Source organism: Stegodyphus dumicola, chromosome 9 (genome assembly GCF_044657685.1).
Source record: "Stegodyphus dumicola isolate Sdum_Otavi_A_Nest chromosome 9, ASM4465768v1".
Classification (NCBI taxonomy): domain Eukaryota; kingdom Metazoa; phylum Arthropoda; class Arachnida; order Araneae; family Eresidae; genus Stegodyphus; species Stegodyphus dumicola.
In genome coordinates, this window is record NC_140776.1 from 121041331 (window position 1) to 121066589 (window position 25259).

The 25259-nt window shown below is 32.2% G+C and overlaps 1 protein-coding gene across 4 annotated transcripts in view; it reads right to left on the minus strand.

Moving 5' to 3' along the window:
• Nucleotides 1–25259, minus strand: part of LOC118203258 (uncharacterized) — a 289744-nt gene that overhangs the window by 8856 nt on the left and 255629 nt on the right. For all 4 annotated transcript variants that reach the window (XM_035375537.2, XM_035375530.2, XM_035375544.2 and 1 more), the window contains 9 exons: nt 23345–23422; nt 19518–19677; nt 15510–15631; nt 13198–13272; nt 12948–13091; nt 11224–11334; nt 7589–7690; nt 4600–4948; nt 1478–1746 (listed from right to left, as the gene is read on the minus strand). In XM_035375537.2, the coding sequence (XP_035231428.1) occupies nt 1478–1746; nt 4600–4948; nt 7589–7690; nt 11224–11334; nt 12948–13091; nt 13198–13272; nt 15510–15631; nt 19518–19677; nt 23345–23422 (1410 nt within the window). The remainder of the gene's footprint in view (nt 1–1477; nt 1747–4599; nt 4949–7588; nt 7691–11223; nt 11335–12947; nt 13092–13197; nt 13273–15509; nt 15632–19517; nt 19678–23344; nt 23423–25259) is intronic.

Below are 25259 nucleotides of genomic sequence, written 5' to 3' on the forward strand. Positions count from 1 at the left end.
CAAACTGTAATCAGAGAAATTTTTTGATATACTATATGGCATACACAAGAGTAAAAACAAACATATTACATATAAATAATTGTTAGTAATAAATGTAAGTTATTTTTACTTTTTCATCTAGCTTCTTGTTCTTTAGTTTCTCAATTTATGTAACATTTTGTGAAATTTTTTCTACATTATTTATCTAATACAAAAACTGAATCTTGTAAAAGCCTGATATCAGTTTTGATCACAAAATTAGATAAAAGATTAAAGTTGTGCAGTTAATTATAAAAAAAATTCTTGAAATTAATGATATTAATTATTGTATATATGCCCAAAGGGATAAATTTTTTAAAAATTTTAATTAAGTTTAACTGTTATTTAAAATGCTTTTATTTTTATTTAAATTTCTTTAAATCAAATTGATATTGGAATTTTTTAGCAGGGCGGGGGGAATCACATTTGTTCCAAAATATTTTACCTTCTCTCCATATTATTTCCCAATTTTGATTAAAAAATTCTTTTCAATAAATAGAACTGAATTCACTCTTTTTAATCCCAAAAGAAAAGTTTGTTGCTTTTATGATGATTTTAAATACACATAAGCTTCTAGAGAATCTTTTACAGAAAATGTAAATAAGGAAACTTGTTTAGAATTATTCAAATTTCAGCCAAATTTTTTGTAAACTGGCTCTGATATTTTGCATAGAACCATTAGAAACTGTAAGAATCTTTTATAGAATAATTGCATAAACCTCCATAGAATATCTGCATATATCTTTATACATAACTCTACAGAAACGTACATCTCTGCATCTTTGACCTAATTTAGAGAAAAGACGATCACAATTAAAAGGATTCTGAAGAAATTTAACATTGGACTTTTTTTTATAAAATTCTGTAAGACATTTTCGTAAGGTACCTTAGATAAAGGAGCTGATATGTTCTTTAATGGTTCTGCTTAGGTTAAAAATTGCTGATCTGTTCTTTAGTAGTTCTGCTTTACAAGTAAATATTGTGTACTCCATAAATATTTTGCTCTAGTTGCAAATCAATCTTAAGAAAACTGCTTCAACATTTATCTATCAAAACTGTAGACAATCCCACCCACAAAAATCTACTCATACTCTGAATGAGTTTGATGTTTTTACAAGCTTAGCTTATAAGCATTAAATGTGCCAGTTATATATATAAGAATTTAGATTAAATTTAAAGTTAAGAGCAATTCCTTTAGGCAATTTCTGTAGTGCAAAAGATCCAATGTAACCAGTTTCATCTATGATAATATTTTATCATAAAAATATTTGTAAATGAAGAGCTAAATGAGTAAATTTTAATTTCAGATAGCACTGTTTTCCATCACTAACTACTGCACTTACAAGAATTAAGCTTCTAAGGATCCAGATCAAATCGATTCTTTACTGTGGATATTAGTACGCATTTCTTTATTAAAAGAATTTTAAAAAAATAAGAAAAAGAAAGAATAGATTCCTACTTGGAGATTTTGCTGGTTTTTCTTTCTGGACAAGCTGCCTAGTGATATCCTATCATCTGTATGCGATCTTCTTAAACTGAATCGACCGCAGGTAGACCTGCCAAGACTACCGCTGAGACTGCCACTGCAACTGCTGCCCCCACTTCCACTGCCGTTGGTATTTTGACCATCGAGAAGAGGGCCTTCTTCTCCAGACTGTTTAGCCAGATTGCGAGTGGTTGTTGTCAAGGGAATCTTTGGAGTCATGCTCGGTTTTCTCTTAATGGTACCTAAAAAAAGACACAAGTACAAAAATTTCCTTCTAAATAAATGAAAACAGATGCAAATTCCTCGCCGAAATATTTGCAATGAAAATAAATCATAGTCTCAATTCAAAACTGCTAAATTTTAAATGCAAATATGCTATGATAATACTAAAAAAGGAAGTATTTCTTTGCTTACTTGGACTACTCAGCAAACTACGAAACTGATCGAAAAGAAATCGGAAATGGCCAGTTAATGTTTAAAAACTTACCTACATTAAATCTAGTCCTCATCCCTTTCAAAATAGTTACTTACTTCATTTATACATCAATTGGAGCAGAAATGCTATCATGTCTGGAAACAAGTTATATTATACTAACTTCCTCAAGAACAAACAGGAGCGTTAATTTCTTCGACGATAAAACAAGAGGCTTCAAAAAGAAGGACACAAGAGTTCTCAAAACTACAGAGACTGAGGTAAAGTAAGAGTGCAAGAAAGACAATATTGATAATATTTCGGACATGAAAGATAATGTGTACTAAAAGATCAAATCTTCAGCTGTGAAAAGATGAGAACTGAAGGCTTCAGTCACCACAACACACCAAGTTACAGTGTCCTACTTAAAAATGTTTGGCGGGACGAAAATCGCAGACCTTTTTTAATTTTCATCGTCAGATTTTGGCTCCTTATAATGTTTCTTCATGGAGTCCAAACTGAAGTGTGACCGTTTTAATTCCTCTCAAATCGAACTTGCAATAAAGATACACATTTTACTTATAAGATTTCCAGAAAAAGTGTGTTCCAATCAAGTAGAAGCGGCCTCACAGTCAGACAGAGGAAATTTCAGTTTCTGTTCTGTTCATTTTGTGAATCGTTCAAATACTTATCTTTACAGAGATCAATTATCAGCTCCCAAAGCAGGGCAAGAATAAGACCTTCATAGGCTTTAAGCACTCAGAAGATTTTGGTGTCCCTACATACATTTGTAGTATACCACCTGTTTTTTCCTCACTCCTTGGTCGTGGTTTAGGTGCACCATACATTCTATGGCAAAACAACACAAAGCTTTTTAAGTGCTTCCTTATTTTTTTTTATTTTAGTGAAAGCTTTTAAGCTCATTTTACACGTATATTTTCAGAATGGCTGGTTATTTTTCCCTACTAGGATTATAATTTTTGAGCAGAAGACGTGAAAAGTGTGCAATGCAGTGCCCTCGTCAGGATTTGAACTGCGGATCTTTCGATCGAGTTTTTCTAAAGTGACACAATGTATTGGAAATAGTTAGTACTTATGCATGTTTTGGACACAATTTTAACTGATTAACAGCTTCAGTAACAGTGTGAAGAGCACCAGTGCTTTATCGTGTGATTAACAGATGCCACGCTTCAACTGCAACTTTCTTAGTTAGATGTTGATTTTTTTTTTTTTTCAGATTCAGTACTTCTCCAGGATTAATATATGAACAGATTTATAAGAACGACTTCATTGTATATGCGAAGGTCTTGCACTTATGATGATACAGTGCTTGTTATGCTGAGCGCTTATCTGGAATGTAGCTTATCAGAGATCTTGTAAAATGAAAGTTAATGACTTGACAGACGTTTTATGTACGCAAAAGACCAAAAGCAAAAGCACCAAAAACATTGTGAAGACACTCATCGAATAGCTAAATTCTGACAGTAACCATTTTTGGTACTTCCTTATTGTTGCGGCATTTTTAAATGCCAACTTAACGCCACGATTTTTGCCAAGTTCATGTTTACTTCTCGCATACGCTTTGTGGTACTGAGACAGGCAAAGATGGAAAGTACCCTATTCTTTGCATCTTTATCCAACTCCTCTGACGGTAACAAAGAATAAATAAAACTAAAACTATCATCACATTACATGCGCCATTTTTATATCCTTTCAAAATACTGGTCATCTAGTTAATTTGCTTACATTCAGATCCTACTAGAATTATTTTAAGAACTATCACCAAGAAGCTGCGATTCATGAGAGACATTATAATCAAATTGAAACTCTTTGGATAAATCTGCTTATTTCTGCATCCTATCATACAACAACTAAAACATTTTCAACCTGTTAGTTTTTAGTATATTCTGTCGACATACTTCATAACATACGATCTGTAGAATGCAAACTTTCGGCAACATGATATCGTTAGTGTGGGTGGAGTTAATAGTGATGCTTAACTGGTTGGTCACTGGCCCATTTTAAGCGGTTGGTTTAGCAATGTATAGTTCGCTTATATGCCACTAGAAGATGCATGCTGTGTCATAGAAGATGCATGCTGTGTCATATATCAGGAAAAAAAGACGAAAGTTAACTGTGATTTATTATCAACAATTCTGATAATCCTTTAATGCTATTAATTTGTCTAGTTAGATAAATAATTACTTAATTTGAAAAGTGAAATAGTTAGCAAATATATCGTAATAGTGGCATCGCTAGCAGAGTTTAGTTTTTAAAAATAAAACTCCAATAACAAAATAATATATTTTTCATCCTCACTTGGGGGTCTGCCATAAGCTCGGAACCTTGGATGTCCATCTGATAGTTGCGACCCTGTTTGTATATCAATGTAAACATATCTAACGAAACAAAACAGGCTATAAAGCCACTAGTTATTCAATGCAGCAAATGTGAAATACGCGCAATGCCCTCAGCAATATTCGAACAAGAGATTCCCTGATAGCCAGCAGGACGAACTATCCAGTTACTCCACGAAGGGAGAAAGGAATTAGAAAATAACTTATAACGCTCTTAAACAGTTATCATGTACACTGAAAATCAAAGAACAAAAGAAACGTTATTTTTATGACCTAAAAAGCATGAATCTATAATATTATGATAAACATCTGCAGTACAAACTTACCCATTGGGAAGTCAGCATCGAATACCAAATGATCGGTTGTTGGAGTCCCACTACTAGACCGTTCGGATGGACACCCACTGCTGCTGCTCGTGTTTGACTTAGAAGACTTGATGGAATCCTGGCGGCTGATAACCCTTAGTTTTTGCAGCTTTTCCAGAGTGCCCGGCAACTCATCCTCCATCTGGTCCAGGTCTTTCTCTGAGCTGTGGTGCGAACTCTCTTGCTGACTCGTCGCCGTCTTCGCAACAGAAGAAACAGAAAAGCTACGGGCATTGGCCAGTGTCTCCAAGTCCTCTTCCGCTATGTCACGCAAGAGATTTTCATAGTTTTCTTTCAGTTGAAGCCCATACTGAAAGAAAATTTGGACCTTAGTGGGCAATTTAATAAGGGGAAGAAGAAAGAAAATCTAAAAAGATGCAGATTTTAACATTGCAAACGAGGTTTTATTAAGGTTTTTATGCTTTCTCTGAGCTCGCAGTTTACCAACCTGCATGCAGACTTACTCCTGCTAACACATTATTATTATTATTATTGTTAAACAAACTCGTTTTTACTTTAGTGTTAAATCTTGCTCTCTTCGCCCTTTCGCCACATAAAGTTCAATATTAAAATCACAGAATTTCAAAAGCTGAATATTTGTAAAATTCTTTATAGAGTGTTAATTTTTAGCATATATTAAAGAGAATTTTTTGTTTTCTTCTCATTTCATCATATCAATGTTCAGTTTTTCTTAGTAAGATGACTTACACAACATTTTTTGTGTTTTTAGTAATGATATAATATATTTTTAACTTTATTTATAAACAGCACTTTTTTGCACTACCGCCCCATAAAATCCTACGGCGAATCACAAAATGTTTAAAAACAGCCTATATTTAGAATTTCCGATAGAATGTTAAGTGTTGCCATATATCTTTTTATATTCGCACCGTATTTTTTTTAATAATAATACATGATGATAACATTTTGTGGCTGCATTCTTTTATTTGAAACGTTACAAAAAAGTCAGGTACAAAAAAAGTCAGGACCGAGAATAATTGAACCTCTGGTGCCAATAATTAACATAAAATTATACAAATAAATGTATTCATTTTCACGCTTGTCATTTCTGTATTATCTTTCATTCCTTGACATTTCTGTCAACGTTTCTAACACAACTCATGTATGGGCATAACATGATTTTGTTTATTAGCGCATATTATTAAAACTGTGTAATTAAAAACTTTTTTTAATACTTTATACGTTTTAGTGTACAGAATACATACGGGATAGCAAAAAAGGGGAAAAATCACTGCCTCTGAACACTAAAAAATTTTTTCTAGTCTAACCTAAAATTTCTTTTAATTCGTTTAAATTCCTCTTTGTTTCAGAAATTCGATCACATCATCACTCTTATTAAAATCGTAGTTCTACTAATAACGAAGTATTAAATCTTTTAATTTAAAAATTTATCTTCCTTAATAATTAAAGAACATCTAAAAAAAAGCAAACAATATTTGGAAACCATTAAAATTCAGCAAATTATGTTGGAAGTTCTGAAAAGCGCCTTTATTTTAAAGATTATTTTTCATTTTATATGTCAGTTGAAAGATCTTGTGATGACTGGCTTTGCAAATAAACAAGGACATGTGAAAATAATTCAACATTAAACTTTGAGGGGGGAATCTTACTGCAGGTACATATAGTAGGTCTAATTTGTTTTCGGACACTTAAATTTTCCAGTTTTATTTAAAAATATCAATTACTGTACTAGCAAAATAAGTTTATTTTTTTTCCATGTATGCTACAAATCATCACTTTTAAAACTTGCTTGCGTTGGAAAATATTATTCAAAGCGTTTTTGGTTTTAAAAAAGTATTTAAAAAGTTCTGAAAATGAATTCAATATTCGGACTCTTTGAATAAACTGGCTATATTTATTAAATATAGAAAAATTAAAGACATTCAATATTTTTTGGATATCCTTCAGCTAAAATTACATTTTCCATGCATTTTGGCATGGACTCAACTAACTTTTTCTGCACAAGAATGTTCCATTTTGTACTGATCCTATGTAAGAACTGCGTTTAATAGAGCTTTCAAAGAATTGCCATGCTGTCCTACTCTTTCTACAACTCACTCCATATATGTTTCAGAGGATTTAAGTCTGGAGAATATGGAGAAATTCTGACAACTTCATGACAATTGTATAATAACCGCGTATGCTTAGTGTTTACATGTTTAGGTGTTTTCAACAGCTTATGTTTAGGGATTAGTGTTTAGTGCCGTTTTCCTGATAGAACTTGAATTTAGTTTGCATTCCAACATTTTTGCACATGCTTTCATATTTCCATTAAGAAAGTTTATATACTTAATATATGAATATTCTAAATGAATAGGAGATTTACTTTATTTTTTTGACGGGTTGGCATTGCTTAGGAATGCCTAGAAAATGTAATGAAATGTGAATTGTTTCATACATATCTAGCCAGTTTTCATCATTCTATAAATTTCCTAGGTATTGTATAGAATGCCAGCTTGCATATACTGCCGGTAACACACAAACACGTGTTTACATAAGTTTTTATCCAGGCTTTATTTTTGAGTCCTTTCATCTTAGACTTATACATAACTGAAATATATGGGTGGGCCACATAAAATGTTTTCAGAAGCACCAATATACTGTTTTAAATCATTTTTGAGTCTGGAAGTACATCTCAAAGTCCAATGGCTGTGAAAATAAAGGTCAGGTAAGGACTTTTGTGAACAAAGTTAAGCAAGACGTTAATTAATGTAATTAGAAAACTAGAAAATAAATATAAATTGGTTAAATTTCTATATTCATAATTTTCAATCCTAAACAACTGCAAATTTGTCCATCAACCAAGTCGTTAATTGTTCGAATTAGCATTGGTTCACTTTACCTCGGATCACTTTTCAATTGCAACTTAAGAACAATACTTAATATAATAATACATAGCAATATCATACATAAGTGTTAAAAATCTTACCTTGGCTATGCGTATACCCATCATCCACTGCCTGAGAGTCATTTCGTCATCCGCACAGAGGTATTTGATGTATTTTGAAGATTTCGTTTGAATCTGGGGATGCTTGGGGAAAAATAAAAAACAAATCAGATTCAGATTACTTAGATACACAAAAAAAAATAATATATATAATTTTTTAACTTCGTATTCAAAAAATTCAAAGCGTCAACTGATATACATCAGAATGTTCAATTTTACATGCGAATGACATAAACATCATGTAAGGATCTTAAGTTTTACTAACTTAAGTTTTACTTTGTTTTAAAACTTTACAATCTTTTCTTATTTTCCACTTCCGGCCAGAATTAAATGTTTTAACTTGTTTATGCAAATTGTACTTGCTAACGCCCAAGTATTTAAGTTGTGGCTTTTTGCCAAGAGTTAGAGAGAGAGAGAGAGAGGAAGTGAGCCGCCTTGCCAATGCATTCTTACGAGTTTTCAATCAGTTGCTTCTTGCCTTTAAGGCCAGAGGTTTAGTTCTCTTGATATTTCAAACGTATTGTAGTTTCAGCAGTTTGCGTACTACCTACGTACCTTTTAAAAAGGCCAGTCTTAGTGTTAGGCATTTGTAAACTAATTCAAAGTTTGTTTTTAGTTATAGTTAGTAGTTTTATATTTTTACGTTCAGACCACAAATGGTTGGTCTCTGTATCCCTAAATACGGGAGCACCTGTAAATTAACAGAGAATAAAGGGTTCAGTACACCCTTCCTGCTTGTGCCGTCTATTCCACACATACTTGAACATAGCTTTAGTAAGCTCCCTGTTCCTATTTAGGACACGTAATGTTTCCAAAGCAAGTAAAAAGACATACTAGTCTTGACAATCAGACGCAAGAACAAATTTATACTGATAATTTTCAGTTACATAAAATTAGCAAAGATTATAGGGTGAGAATAAAATAATAAAACATTATTCTAAAAGATGCATTCGTTGGCTTTCTTACAAGTGTTATCTTACAATTCTAAACGAAACACATATGTAAGGTAAAAATATGACAGCAAATTTTTAATTTAAATTGGCAATAGTTAACTTATATTCTTTATTTTAATTTATCATCTCCCTATTCAAAAAATTCATCATCTCCCTATTCAAAAAATAGTAATTGCTTATAGTAACTTTTTCCAGACTGAGTAGTAGTCCATATCATATGACTTTTACATAACGCTGGCGACGTAAATAGAACTAAAACTAAAACAGCCATTAATAAATTTACAACATTATTAATTATCTGAAACCGAAAGTAACCCATTCTGAATTAAGATTTTATCCCGATCACGACGCGTTTTGCTTCTGCGCTTAAAAATCCTAGCTAGATTGTTGCTTACTACTCCCTTCTTATTGCAACCACATCAAAAATATTAACGTTATGTTCTGGAACGGCCCAATTAATGTGCCAAGATAACTGTGGCCACAAATGCCAATAAAAATAACATAAATGTTTACAATCTGCCATCATTCCATCTTTATTCTTCATTATGGATCTTCTATGTATGCTTCAATATCTAGCTACCAGTCAACATTCCTAAATTATCACATGTATATATTATTAAGCTATATCAAGCATTTAAGCGGTACTAAGGCAAAACAATGAATCTGTAAAGCAGTGTTTCGAGGCAAACGAATTCGGAATAAAGTAATAATGACCATTCGATCAGTATGTAGTCTGCAAAGTTTGCTTCCACACCGAAAGACTTCCATTCGAACTCCGGATAAGACTTGAATATTTGCGAAAATAGCGTCCTTTCGATATTTCGAAGTGAAGGCAGTTAAAATCCATTGTTGCGAATGTCTTTTTGAAGGATTGGTGGTACAGAAACAAAGGATATCTCGAAGCTTGTTCCTTGAAATATTCTTGATCAAAACTGGGATGGAGCTGTGCAAAGTCAAGGTTATTACTAATACTTTAATCGCCTTCAGTATATTTTACAGGTATGCCTGTACAATCATAAAGTGTTCCCCCCCCAGCAAGTAATATAAAATTAGTTGTGATTCTGCCAGGAATCCAACACATGTTTGAATTCCTAAGTGCATGCGTTAACTCACAAGAATGTCAGTACTTTCTGATTCCCAACCACCAACCAAAAGTCATGAAAAAGTATTGATGAGAGAACGTGCCATGTCACCAGAAGTCATGTGGGAATCTGCAGATATGCACCTAGCACATATGTGTTTGAGTACACGTAGATTTTCACTTTTGAAATTCAACGGTAACTTTTCTGAGTTATGTTTCTTTTCACGTTAAACATTGTTGCGAGCTACAGGATTGTTGATGTTTCTTTAAATCATAAGTCTAGATAAGCAGGAAGAAATGTACAATTATTTGGAAAATAAGCAAAATAATAGCTGGAAACAATTCAAGGAGAAAGCAGATATTTAGCAATTCCTCCTTAACACGTGAAATACACAGTAAAATTCCTCAAATCGCTCTCACGGTAAACCTTAACTCGTGATTCAGCTAACAGCTAATCTCACAGCTGATTGATTCACAACTTCCAAGCTCTCCGACCCGTATTTACACCCTGCAACATGTGCGCTCTGGAAACGTCTGAAAGAATTGGTCGTGGAGCTTCAAAAATGGGTTTTCGCGAATCTTCCAGAAAATCGCCAAGTTAGTGAGAAATCGCTAAATGTTGCCAATGTCCTTCAGGAATAAAATTGCCTATATCTCACCTTCTAATTCAGCTATTTTAGCTGCTTCATTACAGAATTTAGAATTTATTTAGAACTGAAATATCAATTATTCTGTGCAACAAACAAACACTTAAATATACGTCACAAATTAGATAAAGCACAAAATAAACCATAAAATTACCATTCTAAAAGTAATAAATAAACAACGCTTATCAAGAATCGACACAAAATGCAAGAATGAAATTAATAGTCCTTCTGGGCAAATTGCCCCTTTGGACTAAAGATCTGAAAGGTTTCAGATTTTAAATTACATCTAAAAGGGCGTTTTTCTAACGTTTTGTGTGTTACCTTTACTTATTAAATGTCATGTTCTTCGCACTTAAACCATAAAATTCAGTTCAAGAGCAATATCCCAAAATAATTTTAAAATGAGCATACCTTTAGAATTTCCAATACACAATCTCGTGCGCTGGAGGTGGGTGGTTTTTTTTTTTTTTTTTTTTTTTTTTTTTTTTTTTTTTTTTTTTTATAATGTTTCTATTGAAGAAGTGATTCTGTAAAAACAAAATGGAATTAATTGCCTGGGAGAAGTCTTTCAAGGGAAAGGAAAAATGTTCACGAGTTTTCGGTGTGGGTGGGCGTAATCATATCATGTGGAACCAGACTGTCCTTAATTTCTCTTTAACGTTCGCTTGTACAAGCACTTTAATTTCATTATTAATAATCTTTAATAGAACATTTGTAACTTTTGCGCTTTTTCAAATTTAAGTTTTTGAGTTCACTTTGCACACTGCTACAAACATTAATTCACCACAGATTGGAACGACACTGAAAAGAGTTAAAGAGCTGAACATAAAAATTTTCATAGAAATATATGTTTTAATGTAAAAGATTAACATGAGAGCTAAACACATCAAAATCATCAAGGAAAGATGAAGAAATTGGGAAGAAAGATTTTTCTACCTTGATCGCAAATCCGAATTCAGTCGGCGACTTGTACTTTTTCTTCCAGCCAAAACCCAGGTAAACATTGTTCATATCGAAAGTAGTCAAACACAGAAGATCTTTTGATAACTAAAGAGGAAAAGAAAGACAAGATTATACTAAATTGCAAAAGAATTTCACGACAATAAATAATTTTAGGCAAGTGAAGATGGGAAAAATATATTTCTAATTCCAGAGTAATATGTCATTTTAAATACATGCTAAATCAGCTCTTCTCAAACTTTTATCAATTGGAAATTTTTCAAGTAAAATTTCAAGTGAATTTTCAAATTTTCATTTTGTCCCAAGTGAAAATTGTGTTCTTTTATGAATTAGAATGTTCTGCGGACCACTTTACACTTGTCCCTTTCGAAAGCAATATTTTACTAAATGTTACTACCAATATACTCATATTTTTTAAACACCATTAATTAAAATTATTAGTATTAGGTAACAAAGTTAATATAAACAAATTTATATTCAGTTTTATTAATTAAAGGCTATTACGAGTTTCGAGAATCTTTCCCTTCTTAATTAAAAATTGAGTAAATGTTGACACACATATTGAGGAGCTGGATGAGACTGCCCGGTAACTGTTCCATGTATGGATGTATGCTGGTAAGAAGCACATCAGTCACAATGTTTTAAAGACTTGAATGGGAAATCCGAAGATAGGATAACCAGTAATAAATTTCATAAAATGTCAGTATTGGGAGAAAAGTGATAGACAACTGCCATATGTAATTTTAAAAAAATGAGATTTTCAGCTATACTTTGGTATACGCAGCTAACTTTTTTTTTCCCGCAGTGCACCTCAGTATACGTCCTTAATCCGTTTTAGGTCCTTAGACGACTTTACCACATGAACTTTTCCAGTAAGATATAAAGGGAAAAAAATTAATTCATTCTTATAAAAAAATTCTGCTGCTATTATTAAAACACTGTTTAATACTAAAACACAAGCACAATGGGTGGGATATATAGTATACAGAAAAGAAGCACTGCACATAATTCTTCTATTATTTATCCAGAGCAAAAGTATGTTTTAACCCTGGTCTAACGTCTCTGATCTTTGTTCGGTGATCGATTTCTGCCCCCTTCGCAACGGTAGCCGACTGAAAAGCGTCTTTGTTTTACGCGACTGTAGACATCATCATACTAGGCATACGGTATGCAACAGTCGAGTCCCCGGAGACGCATGTCATCTTCATACTTTTCAATAATTTCTTTTTTCATGTCCATAATGATCCTAACCATTTACTTTGTTGCTTGTCTCTTCTCAAAAACTCACTATTAATAGATTTATAGAACATTTATGCGAAAAAACACAAAATCACTTGAAAATTGAGAGTTATAGCGAGGGTTGTTTACTGAATAGTAGAACAGGTGTTCCGATACTCACTGGCAGTCGCACCATTGTCTCGAAAGACGTAAGCAATAGTAGCACGCGCAGTCCTGACTCGAGTCGTATTCCAAAAATATTTCCTATATCAAACAAGAATTTTCGCATCTAAACAGGACTTACAGCAAATTGGAACTATTTCAGAGCGGATGTACACGGAAGTTCAATAATAATTTAATTTTTCCAAAAGAGAGAAAAACTTTCGGACGAGGACGCTGCGTTAACTGTAGAATACATAATATCTACCAAAAATAACGAAACGGCTAGTTTTGAGTCAAATAACTGAAACTATAAATCTTACCTTTGATTTTCCTTTGGGGCAATAATAAAGCCCTGAAGCCCTCAAGACGAAGAAATGCTTTTTCCAAGCTTTTTTGCCATCACTTTTCAAATAGAGAGGGCCCTCCACTTCGGGTACGCCCACATTTGATGTTGAAAAGAATTCCTGGAATCGAATTGAGTCAGAAAACAATGCAATAAAAATAAAGTTTTTCAAACAATCTTCTAAAATTACTACAACTGATAACACAACAAGAAATGTAAATTCTTACATCGAGCAACACGTTTTTGGCATCATCGTCCAACTCCAGATGCTTTTCGGAGGAAGTGCCGCCTAGCAGATAATTCTGGAACAAAACATTTGTTTCCAACTGAATTTTTGAAATGTTTAATTAAATAAAGAATAATACAAGCAATTCATGATTTCCTGAATCAAAATAACCAAATGGGATAAATTAAAAAAAAAAAAAAAAGAAGAAGAAGAGGGGATAAATACAAAAAAAAAGGGGGGATTTGCCGTATATATTATTTATATATAATTGTATTGCTTTTTCATGCATAGTAATTCTATTTTTATACAAAGTCGCGCTTTCGAGACATGAAAACGCAATTTGGAATGTTCGTATCATAAACGGAAATCGTGATGTTCCGTTTATGATACGATATGATGTTCTATGAGTTAATTTAAACTTATACAACCATATAGTCAAAAACCAGTCGTTCTTCACTTTAAACTGCAGTGATATCGTTTTTGTCTTTTCCGTTAGCACAAACTCTATTGCTGCTATTTGCTAGTGTATACGTCCAAGTGTTTTCTCTTTGAAAATCCACCTTTTTTGAAGTAGATTCTCGTTTAAATTTTTGCACCCTCCCCCCCCCCCCAAATTTCCTTTTTTCCTTCTACATTTGTTTTCAATTCTGACACAAGAAAATTGAGATTTTTCGATTGTTACACTTCCATAAATTTTGCATTCCTGTCAAATTTTTTAAAATGTCAGTTGCATTAAATGCGTTTCAGCTGAAGATAGCCTCTAGACATTTTAACTATAAATAAAGTTTAAAGCAAAGTCCAAAGGATAAATATTTGAATTAAAAGATTTTTGTTAAATAAGAAAAAAATAAACCATTCCAGCAGCACTTATCCTGTACCACCGAGTAACCCAATTCTTATATCCAGTGCAAAAAATCTTAATCATATTATTTAGAGTTGTTAAGCCTAAAAATTTCTATATTAGAGAAGATGTTTTTTATATGCTAATCTACAACACGAGAGAAGATTACTACTTAAAACATTCTTTCTAAGAAGAATTAATGTAAAAATTCATGTTTATAAAGCTGGTGTTTTTTAAAGCTGGGACATGACCCAAAGTGTCAAGTTCTTGTTTGTTTAAAACATTGTGAAAATAAACATCAAACGAACTTTTCTCAGTCTTAGAGGATTAAATTTAAATTAAGTTAAAGTAAAGTAGCAGACGACAACAAGGCGAAGGTAAAAATTTACTCTTACAAATATTAAAAAAAAAAAAAGAAAAAAAGAAAGAAAGAAAGAAAAAAGGAAAGAAATTTCAAAAAAGTTTAAAATTTGAATAATATCATCTATAATTAAAAAAATAGCTTTTCATAAAGTATTAATAAATATTTATTATGCATCATTGAGGGAAAAATTTCATATAATTGATTCTCTGTAAAAATTTATTTTAAATTTAAGGTTAAAGATTAATAACAGCTGTGGCAATTCACTGTAACAAAATCCATAAACTACATTTGGCGTTATTATCGCTCAAAAAAAGACGCCAAATTTCAAACGGCGCAAATATGTAAATTCCTGTATATCATAGAAAATTTTGAATAAAAAAATAAAATTTGACAGGTATGCTTACACCTACTTTAAGATGATGGTAAAAATTTTATAGATTACTATTCAAAATTTTTTCGAAAAATTTATAAAAATTATTTAAAAATAAATCACAAAAAAGTGGGTGAATTTTATTTGGAATGAACCTAAATTTCGAAATGTGAAAGGAAGAATAAAAAAAGTTTAACAGAAAATGAGATATTAATAAATATAGTATAATGAATTCAATTAACACTGAGAAGCTAAAATTTTGAGAGCTAATTTTTTAAAAACTACTCGTGCGATTTTTACAAAACTTAGTAGTCTGGCACAGTTTGAATCATAGAATCGAAATATGGAAAACAAATGACATGTCATCAGAAAAAGTCCGATTTTGTGTCAAAATACCTATGTTAGAATGATGCTATATATATATATATATAATATATATATCCTAAGTCGCGCTTTCGAGACATGAAAAACGCAATTTGAATTTCGTCAATCGGCCCAGTAGAACGAGAGATATAGAATTGCCCCCCCCTTTTTTGCGCAGTGTACATTAGTTAACAGTATATAATTAACAAAGTAAATAACTAGCAGCGTACATAATTTTAAAATTAACAATGTACAGTAATTAGTAATTTCATAATTAATTTATTTACTAATAAATGCACACTCTCTATTAGAAACTAAACTGACATAATTGAAAAATTTTTTAGAGGAAGCATGCTCGAATCAGCTGCAACAAACCTGTGGATTTTTAAATAAATCGTATTTCTCCCCTCTGTCTAGAAAAAACAAACGGTTGCACGAATCCCGTGTCCACAGCAATAGATTTTCGACAACATGCTCGTGGTCTTCATAGACACGTTCTGAAATTAAAAAAAAAAAAAAAAAAAAAAAATATATATATTAACATAGAATGCTATAAGAAATTCGTGTTTACTTGTCAAATTTTTTTTTCAGACAACTCTTTCTTAATTACAGGTTCTTTTATTTACTTCCTTGCACGAAGTAAAGAAGTATTATAATCATCAAAAATTTCCGATATCATATTTCAACGGAAACATACATTTTGACCGTTCGCGAATCCATTTGGGAGACTTTTTAGCGTCACATCTTTTTGGGAACTTTTTTTGCGTGACACATAAATTTAAAAACACTTTTTTTTTCCAAAATGGCTTGTAAAATGGAATTAAAATTAATTCAAAAGGGATAATTTCGTGACGTCCCTACGTACGTACGTATGTTTGTATGTATTTCGCATAACTCAAAACGATTATCCGTAGAAAGTTAAAATTTGTATATGGAGCTACTATATCATCTAGTTGCGCACAAACCTTTTCTATTGCAACCATATACAAAAATATCTCCTTACCCACACATATATATAACTACTGGTCCCCTTTAATCTGCTTACAAGTCCTACCCCGGCCTTTAATTTCGCAATCATTGCTCTTAAATTCCAATAACAGCAGTGTTTTAAATGACGAAAATATTCATGTTTTGGTAATGTCAAATTTAAAAAAAAAAATCAATTTTGAACAAATAATGAAATATAATTTTGAATGCGGTCTCCCGATTTCTATACTTAATGTTTGGGAAAGGTTTATACTCGTTATGAAAAAATAAAATTATAAAAAGTTTGACTCCTGTAAGACAAAAATTGGCCGGGATATTTAATTCCGAAATTTGGAATTTTTTAAGTCATTTTCAATTTGCCTCAAGAGATCGGTCATTCATATTAGAATAATTCGAAGAAATCAGTTTAAATGAAATAGAGCAAAAATTGTGTGTAATTTAATAGGCTGTACAAGGCCACCTGTAAGGTTCTTATGTTAAACTAACCAGTTATTATGATTTGGATCTTTATTTTAACGTCTTCTTTTTGTATTTCTCAACAGAATAAAAATTAGTCTACAGTGTTGTAGAGTAACATTTAATTTAACTCGTTAATTTAAGTACCTAGTCTATAGTGTTGTAGAGTACCATTTAATTTAACTCGGTAATTTAAGTGCCTTTCTTTTCAATTCTTATTTCATTTCCCTGCCAGAATGCAAATTTCTACCACGCGCGATATTCAGATGGGTTAGAAAGGAGTTAGTACTATTTAAGACAAGGTTTTGGAAGATGAAATCATAGCGTGTTTGGCCTGCTTGAAGGCCACGTTGCTAACGTTGATTCTCTAGCGATTAGAATGCTCCGCCGTTGAGTTATTCTCGCCATTAAGCTTGTTTCCGCCGGCTTTGAGTCAGAGCCCGCTTGCGCGATGTTAACTGTTAAGCCGTTAGGTTTATGCTTAACTTTTAAGTTATTCATTACCTTTTGAATTAAGCCAAAAATGTTAGCTTTTGTAAGCACGAGTTGTTAAACTTTGAAATAATAAAGGGTTCTATATACTCTTCTCCAGACTTTGTAGTCGCGACATTGAAGCCTGTTGGTGATAATTCACGAGCTGACTTCAACGCCAGGAAAATTTTATGATAGCTAAGAAAACATGACATTACAGTGTATATAAGCTGAGGCCTTGGGATCTTAGAGAGTTCTTGGCACTCGCCTAGCTCCAGATAAATGCAATCTCGGCTTTGGATGCTCTACAGCCAATGCTTCAAACTTTAGAGCTGTTAGATAATTTGAGCCAGGTTATAGCTTAGACTACTGATCAACGTTTAAATTGATTCGACTTGTTGATTTAATTTGCATTGCCATAAGCAGTGGCTATTTTTAGCACGAGCCAGTTTTATTAAAAATTCAGTTTAATAAAAGGTTGTTTAAGTCTCTTGTACTATTTTAGACACAGCGATAACTGGCCACCTGTCTATTAGGCTTATAAGACTAATGTTCCCGTAACAGGCTATGTGTAATCCTATACACTAACTTGAAAGATTTGCAAGGATTCATAAAGAGACTCCGTTTTTATTAAAATGGTAAAAAATTAATTAATTTTTTTATATAAATAATCTTATTCAGAATCAAATTAACATGTTAACGTATTATCTGTTTCCTAGGTTAGGCACTGAATCTATTATCACTAAACCTACCTACAGAAATGGTTATCTGCTAACACAACTAACAATCTATCTTTTAATGTGTTTCTGTTTATGATGATCTGAATGTTATTATGACCTAAAGATGCTGCTTACTTCGAAAACATCAGTCACAATTTCTGGGTTGAGTTAACTGCTCTTCTACATACATAGGTGCCGTGCCTAAAATTTCATTTCTACATAAATAATCACGAAACGGTCCTTATGTCTTACCCCGTCTACTGTCAAAATTCTCTACCGTAAAACCCATGAAAGTTGGTGGAGATACCGCCAAAGTCATGCTAATCATTCCAGTGGAATTTTTAAGAAAATTACGTCTCTTTATTCTATAAACCACCAGTATTCGACATGCTTCTTTCCTGTGCTTCGTAAAAAGACATTCGAAGACTCCTACCGTTTTGTTAGGCCCTCATTTAATTCGAAGCTCTGCTTATACCGCTATCAATACAAACTTCCAGCAGGTAACTGTTTCAACCTATTACTCTTTAGTCGGCCATATCTAGCTCTTTTTTTTCTCCTATTCAGGAAATATCAAGTTTCTGGGCTAGCTGTAACTGAATCGGACTACATTGAAAACGCGATTCTAAAACCATCGAACCATATTCCTTTCCAAATAGACATTCCGTTGTTACAATTTTTAACGTTGCATTCTTATTGTTTATCTGTTTTCAAACAAAGTACACTGCGGGGGGCGGGAGGGGGACAGTTCTGTATCTCCCGTTCTACTGGGCCGATTGACGAAATTCAGCTTGCGTTTTTCATGTCTGGAAAGCGCGACTTAGGATATATATTAAATTTATATGTAGCATAGTTCTAATATAGGTATTCTGAAACAAAATCGGACTTTTTCGGATAATGACATACAGATTTTTTTTCCATCTATCTCAAATATGTTACCTATAACTAAGGTATTTGTGTCAAAATAGCTAAGTTAGAACAATGCTATACATAAATCAGATATATATCTTAAGTCGCGCTTTTGAGACATGAAAAACGCAATTTGAATTTCGTTAATCGGCCCAGTAGAACGGGAGATATAGAACTGTCCCCCTCCCTTTTTTTGCGTAGTGTACCATATAGTGTATATTAATATATATATATTTAACGGTAGGACTCCATAATCTTGAAAATAATCATCTGTTTGCTGTTCTGTAGAAGGCAGGTCCCAAAATTTTATCCTCCCCCCCCCCCCAAATCCCGAAAAAAATAGAGGGAGAGGGCAGTAATAGTTAATTTATACCCTTTTCATAAAAGTGGCGTATCGAGAATCAATCAGAGTTGCAACAAACGAAAGCGGAGATTTTACGATGTGTTGTGATGTGCACAACACACTCGTAACATGACTGGCAAACCCGTATCCATAATTGGCGCTAAATCGTGACTCGTACCATATAATTCGTATCCATAATCGTAATTCATATTCATAATTGTCGTTAAATCGCGCTGCTTGGCGACAGTTTCACGATCTACAGGATAATACGTAAGTACTCGCGAAACTGCATTATTCTGTACTGTCTCAGAAAATAAGCCCCTTTTTTACACAAATTTTATTGTGGTTCAATTCAGTTCTTTGCAAATGGATTCCACACTTATTAGAATAAAGCACAGTTCTGTATAATAGCACAAATACTCCTTGATTTGTTTTGATTTAATTGACGACATAACAATGGTGTTTTAGTGAATTAAATCTAAATATTAAACAGATACTTACGGAGGTAAAGTTCGGGGATATGTTCCACCAACGCCCACTTTGGATCCATGGCCACGTGATTCTTTTCCGCCAACAGCTTGCACACGTGACCCACCGTCATGCGTTCGTCTATCAACAAGCTCTTGGCGCTATTGTCGGCACTGAATGCTTTGATGAAAAGCTGGATAGGGAAAAAAAATGTAAGATCTTTTTAGCTCGCTCTGATGGATACTTTATTCATGTGTATGATACTCAAGAGTTAAATTTTACCACAGAGTTCCAGATTACAAGGTTGGATTAAAACTACTTGTACAAAAATGAAATTCTTGATATAGAATATTTAACCCAAAAAATTTCTGGTCTCTACAATGAACAATTTATTGCATACTCCATGAAATTATTAGCACTTAATAATAAATAATCTGTACTTCAGAAGTCAAATTTTGTTTTCTTCTTTTTACCTTCCGCCAAACTATCCATGAAAGTAAGGCATAATATAATAATAATGTTTTAGTCCGAGCACTCTATAAGGCAGTGTTTCCAGTCCGAATCTTCGCTAGTGATTTTTCAGTAAATAAGCACCAGTTAGGGTCAGCGTAAGACGTTTTAGACTATTGTTATAATGACGTCTGTGCGCCCGTCTGTGTGTGACGATTAACAACTGACCGTTGTAGTAGTATTCCTGACCATTATGTCATGTCTTGCCCTCTCACAGAGGCATGACACATGAGGCTTCCTGATATAGACATTCCCTATAAATGCTTCTTCGTAAAGCAGCCGGCTCAGCTCAAGAAGCAAAAAGCATTACGAACAAACTTGGAGCATTAACACTGTATTTATGTATTCCATAATAATAGTGTATTGACTTCAATTCACAGAGATTTAGAGCATCTATGCACACTGGTTTCCAGTGGCTTCTGCAAGAAGTCCATCTTGAGTCAGTGCGCAAAGTAAAATTAGTCTGGGAACACACAAAACAAATGTAAATATGACATAATAACATCTAAATGTAAATGGTTATGTATATTTGTAACGGATACATTAATGCGTGGGTGTAATAATTCAACGTGATATTATAAATAGAATATTGTACAGCGGATTGAGAATAGTATATTGTACAGCACATTGTGTATAGTACCCCGTAAAATATAAATGCCCATAGCATGTAGAGCTATGCTTTGAACAGCATACAGGATAGTAACTATAACTGTAGTTCTATAACTTACTCAAGAGTATTACAAGTACTCAAGAGCATGGAATGTAAACAGTATAATGTGTATGGCATCAAGTACAGTATATAATGTATCCAGTCCATGTAGAGCACGTGATGAAAGGTACTGTGCAAAGAAATTATAAATATTGCTCTGTATGAAATGTATAGTGCTTCATGTATAGAATTCTGTGATTAAAAACAAAGTCTATTGCCACACAAGGCACATGTACTTTGCATGTTATGATCAAAGCAATAAGTAATCATTGCATATTTACGCACTCTGTAACCTTTTTTTCAATGTGTATTTTTAACAGCTTGTTAAAGTTCTTTGTATTAAGAAATATGTTGTATATAATCAAAAATTATTACCAAGTGCCTATATTTGTATAATTAAGAGTAATGTTAAATGTAATATGTAGCTAATAATTGAAATGTATTAAGTGCATAAATGAATTTTATAACGGTGTCTTAAATACAGTGTACTATTCAGTGTAATATTTATTACGAAAATTATAGTGTATTGAGTATTTTATATATATAGCAATGTGTTAACATGCAATACAATCAGGAGAATGTTTAATTTCAAAATTATTTTTTAGTATATGCAACAATGAGTTTTTACCATAACATTATTCAATCAAATGTAGAATAGGATGTACTGTGTCCTCAAATCTGTTACCTATATTTTGTATATTCTACTTTATGCAACGAATGAAGAATAATCTGATACTTTGCCCTTGTATAACCATATAATGTCTTGATTTAGGAGTATAGCTTTGGATAGTTCCGGGACCCGGACGATACCTGACTAGTGTATGCAAGCTGCCTGGGTATCTGGACCTGCTCTCACCTGTCACCTGTGTATGCTCATTCCCCCACACCACGATAACTCTTACATCAAATTCTCCAAAAATTCCTATTTTCCGTATTTAAGCTCTCAGCATTCATCTAAAACAGTTGATTAGATTTTGCGATAACCGGAAGTAGTACTTTATTTTTAAAGCCCATCACAGTTTTGTAGCAATTAACATGTTATTGCATACATAAACCATAAAATATTCTTGCAGTTGAACGAACATTGTTTACTGATGCCTAAGTATCGAGAGGATATACTCGGAGATCAAAATGAATTTAGATTTGGGGAGACTAACATACATGGTATAACGTACATTTGTGGAGAAGTAACATACAAGAAAATTAATTAATGATATTCGTTTCAGAGTATTAGTTTTAAATATATTATAAACAATTTTATTTAATAAAATTAATTAAATTATATTTTATTTATTCAACTGCCCAGTAAAATACAAATTTTAGTAAAAAAATTATAAACGTACAAACATTTAATTATGTTGATATAAATTTAGAAAAGCCAGTTTTTACACATGGCTAGTTATACCTAAAATATAACGCAAGATTTCGTATTATAGAGCTTTCTATTCATTGGAACAACCATTTACGTTTTGCTTGCAAAACGATCCACCGGACATGATATTTTACTTAAAACTCATTGCTATTTAAAACATGGAATTGGCGGGAAGTATGGGCTAGCGAAATCAGATTTTTTAAGCTATTTTTATATCAGTTAAAAATGGAAAGAATCCTAGATTTTCTTGAATTTGCATTCGAAGTCTAAAATGTTCTCGAATCTCTTAATTCATTAACATAATAATAATAATAATAATAATAATAATAATAATAATAATAATAATGTACTTAATACTAAAAACATTTACTTAATACTAAAAGTTTTCAATTAAATCAAAATTTTGGAATATTCGTTAAGGCAAAAACAAATTTAAGAATTCCTTTTTTAAAATACACTTATATTCATTCTGAAGATATAAACGAAACTCAGTAATTGAAGTACATAATTAAAAATCTTCAATCTTGAGGATCACCTCCTTGAATTCCTGACTAAAAACCTATATCAAAATAAAATCCAAAACTTCTGAATTTTAGTATTAAAGACATTTATATTGACGGGAATAGAGTATTAGATTTGAATTAGAACAGATAAAGCAGAAGTGATACTTTACTTGAAGCTCTGGACAGATTTTCACGAAAAAACATATTATGATATAATTCAAAACTTATCACGTTTGTTATTTAAAACTCCTATATGATTGAACAACACACTACATGTTGTCAGTAAACTGGTCAGTAAACTACATGGTCTACTGAAATTACACGTTCTTGAATACTTCTACTGAATGCCAATAAAACAATTTTTTTTCGAAAGTTTTGAGATAGTAATGAATATTCAGGTCAGGAATTAAAGGGTCGAATAACGAAAAATGTTTGAAGTATTCTAACATCGACTTTTACCCGGATACAAATGCACCCTCTCTAAAGTCAGGAAATAATGACAACTGAGTATCTTTTAACATGGCTTTCCGGTACATCTACTATCACAAAAAAAGTAGTCAAGAAAAACACGCAAGTCTTTTCGGAATAAATGATTTGATAGTTTGTAAGCAAACAATTCATTAATAGATACCAGCACTTCAGTTTAAACAAGGCACTTCAGTTTACACAACAATAACACAATAACTATAAATGACAAGTAATTACATGATAAATCATAGTTAAGATATTAAACAGAATGCATAGAAGAAAAAACAAATATGCCTACCTTTTTGATACTAGCTTCTTTCATTTTTTCGAGAGCGATTTTGATTTTTTCGGCCTTTAATCGGGCAGCCTGCTCGACCTGTTAATAATAAAAATAATTTGTAATAAATGGGAAAAAAATGAAAGGGTTCAAATTTAACGATCGCCCAAAAGGGCTCTTTTAAAGCCGAACAGGATTTCTCACTAGAGATTATCGATAGACATGGTCCAGGTAGAATAGCAAAACATTTTATAGGACATTATATAAGGATGCATTTAGACTAACATGCGAACGTTATATATCACTTCTGGATATTTCAAAACTGAAAAATATGTAATGTAATTCCATAAAAACTGAAAAATATGTAATGTAATTGAATGCTTTTAATCAGATGAATTAAATGCATTTTTATTTAAATCATTCAGATTCACAAGTAGGAAAAGTCTGATGTGTACGCCACATGACTTCCTTGTACGGAATATTAAATCATAAGCATTTTTTCCTGCATTTCATTTAAACTTATTTCCTCAAATTTCGCTAGAAATATATTTCTCATTCAGTCAATTCAGTTCTCACTTCGCTACAAGGAAAACACACACAAAAAAAAAACTAAAAATATCTATATTAAAAATTGAAAGATATAGAAAAACATAAAACACCAAATACAGTTAAAAGAATTAAAAAACAATTTTTACAATTAAAATTACAGTTTCTATGCAAAAACAAGCTATTCGACCAGCGGGCAAGAAAACAGATTTTTCGGTGCACAAAGCTGAAAGCTTACTTTTCATGTCACTCGCCAAAAAGACACTGAAGGTGTAGAAACGGACTTAATTTATTGTGGACGCTATGCTGAGTCAATATATGGGATAATTTAATTAATTAAATAGTAATTCCAGAATGGATTAAGCATAATTTAACTCACAATAATAAAAGAAGACGTTACTTTTTTGTTGCGAAATTTAGTTTCTCTAGATTGGCAACAAATCCACTATTCTGATAAATTTCAAATGTAAACAAATATGGCTGCTATAGTAAAAAAAATTAGGCTTAGCCGAACTTAAAAAACTTTTAAATTGTTGATAATTCTACAACTATAACATGCATGGTAACTAAAGGTATAAAAAAACCTACGCCGAAAGATAAGAGCAACATAATTCAATCATTTTTAAAGCAAAAAATGCTCAGTTTACCAACATATAAGAATAAAAAAAATAAAAAAAATAAAAAAAAAAACTGAACTCACGGAGCCGAGTAACAGAGTGGGTACATATATATATACTTTTGGTGCAGTCAATTGCAACCAAAAAGGGAGGTGCACAACTACATGTTATAGTAGTCCTATATACAAAATTTAAACGTTCTAAGTCTACTCGTTTTTGAGTTATGAGAGATACATACATACATACCTAGAGACGCCACGAAAAAAAAAAAAAAACTCTGAATCTATTTTAAATCAGTTTTATAATTCTTTTGGGGAAAAAGAGTTTCTTATTCTGTCCTTATGTACAGATGCCACGTAAAAACATCGTTAAATTGAATTCGATAACGGCCAAATGGATAAATTCATTGAAATGTGATACCTGGAATTTTTCGTTATTACAATACATCCTTTCCTTCGTACAAGGAAGTCAAGGAATAATAGTCTTAAGAATTGCGTCTTTTATACAGTTTATTTTGTACACCATCTTACGTTTTTCCGAATGGCAACAGACTTAATGAAAAGTGAAACTTTTTTTTGTTTGTTTGTTTCGAGACTAATAGCCCTTTTGGGCTAATAATACATGAAATTAATAAAATTGCTTTTTAAACATAGCCATTAATGTAAAGAGGGGCTCTACTGTTACACAGCAGCCATACTAAAATTACAGACGCAAAACCTGCAAGTTGTCAGCATGATTTTTTGCTGAACCCTCCTTTGAAACATAAGATTATT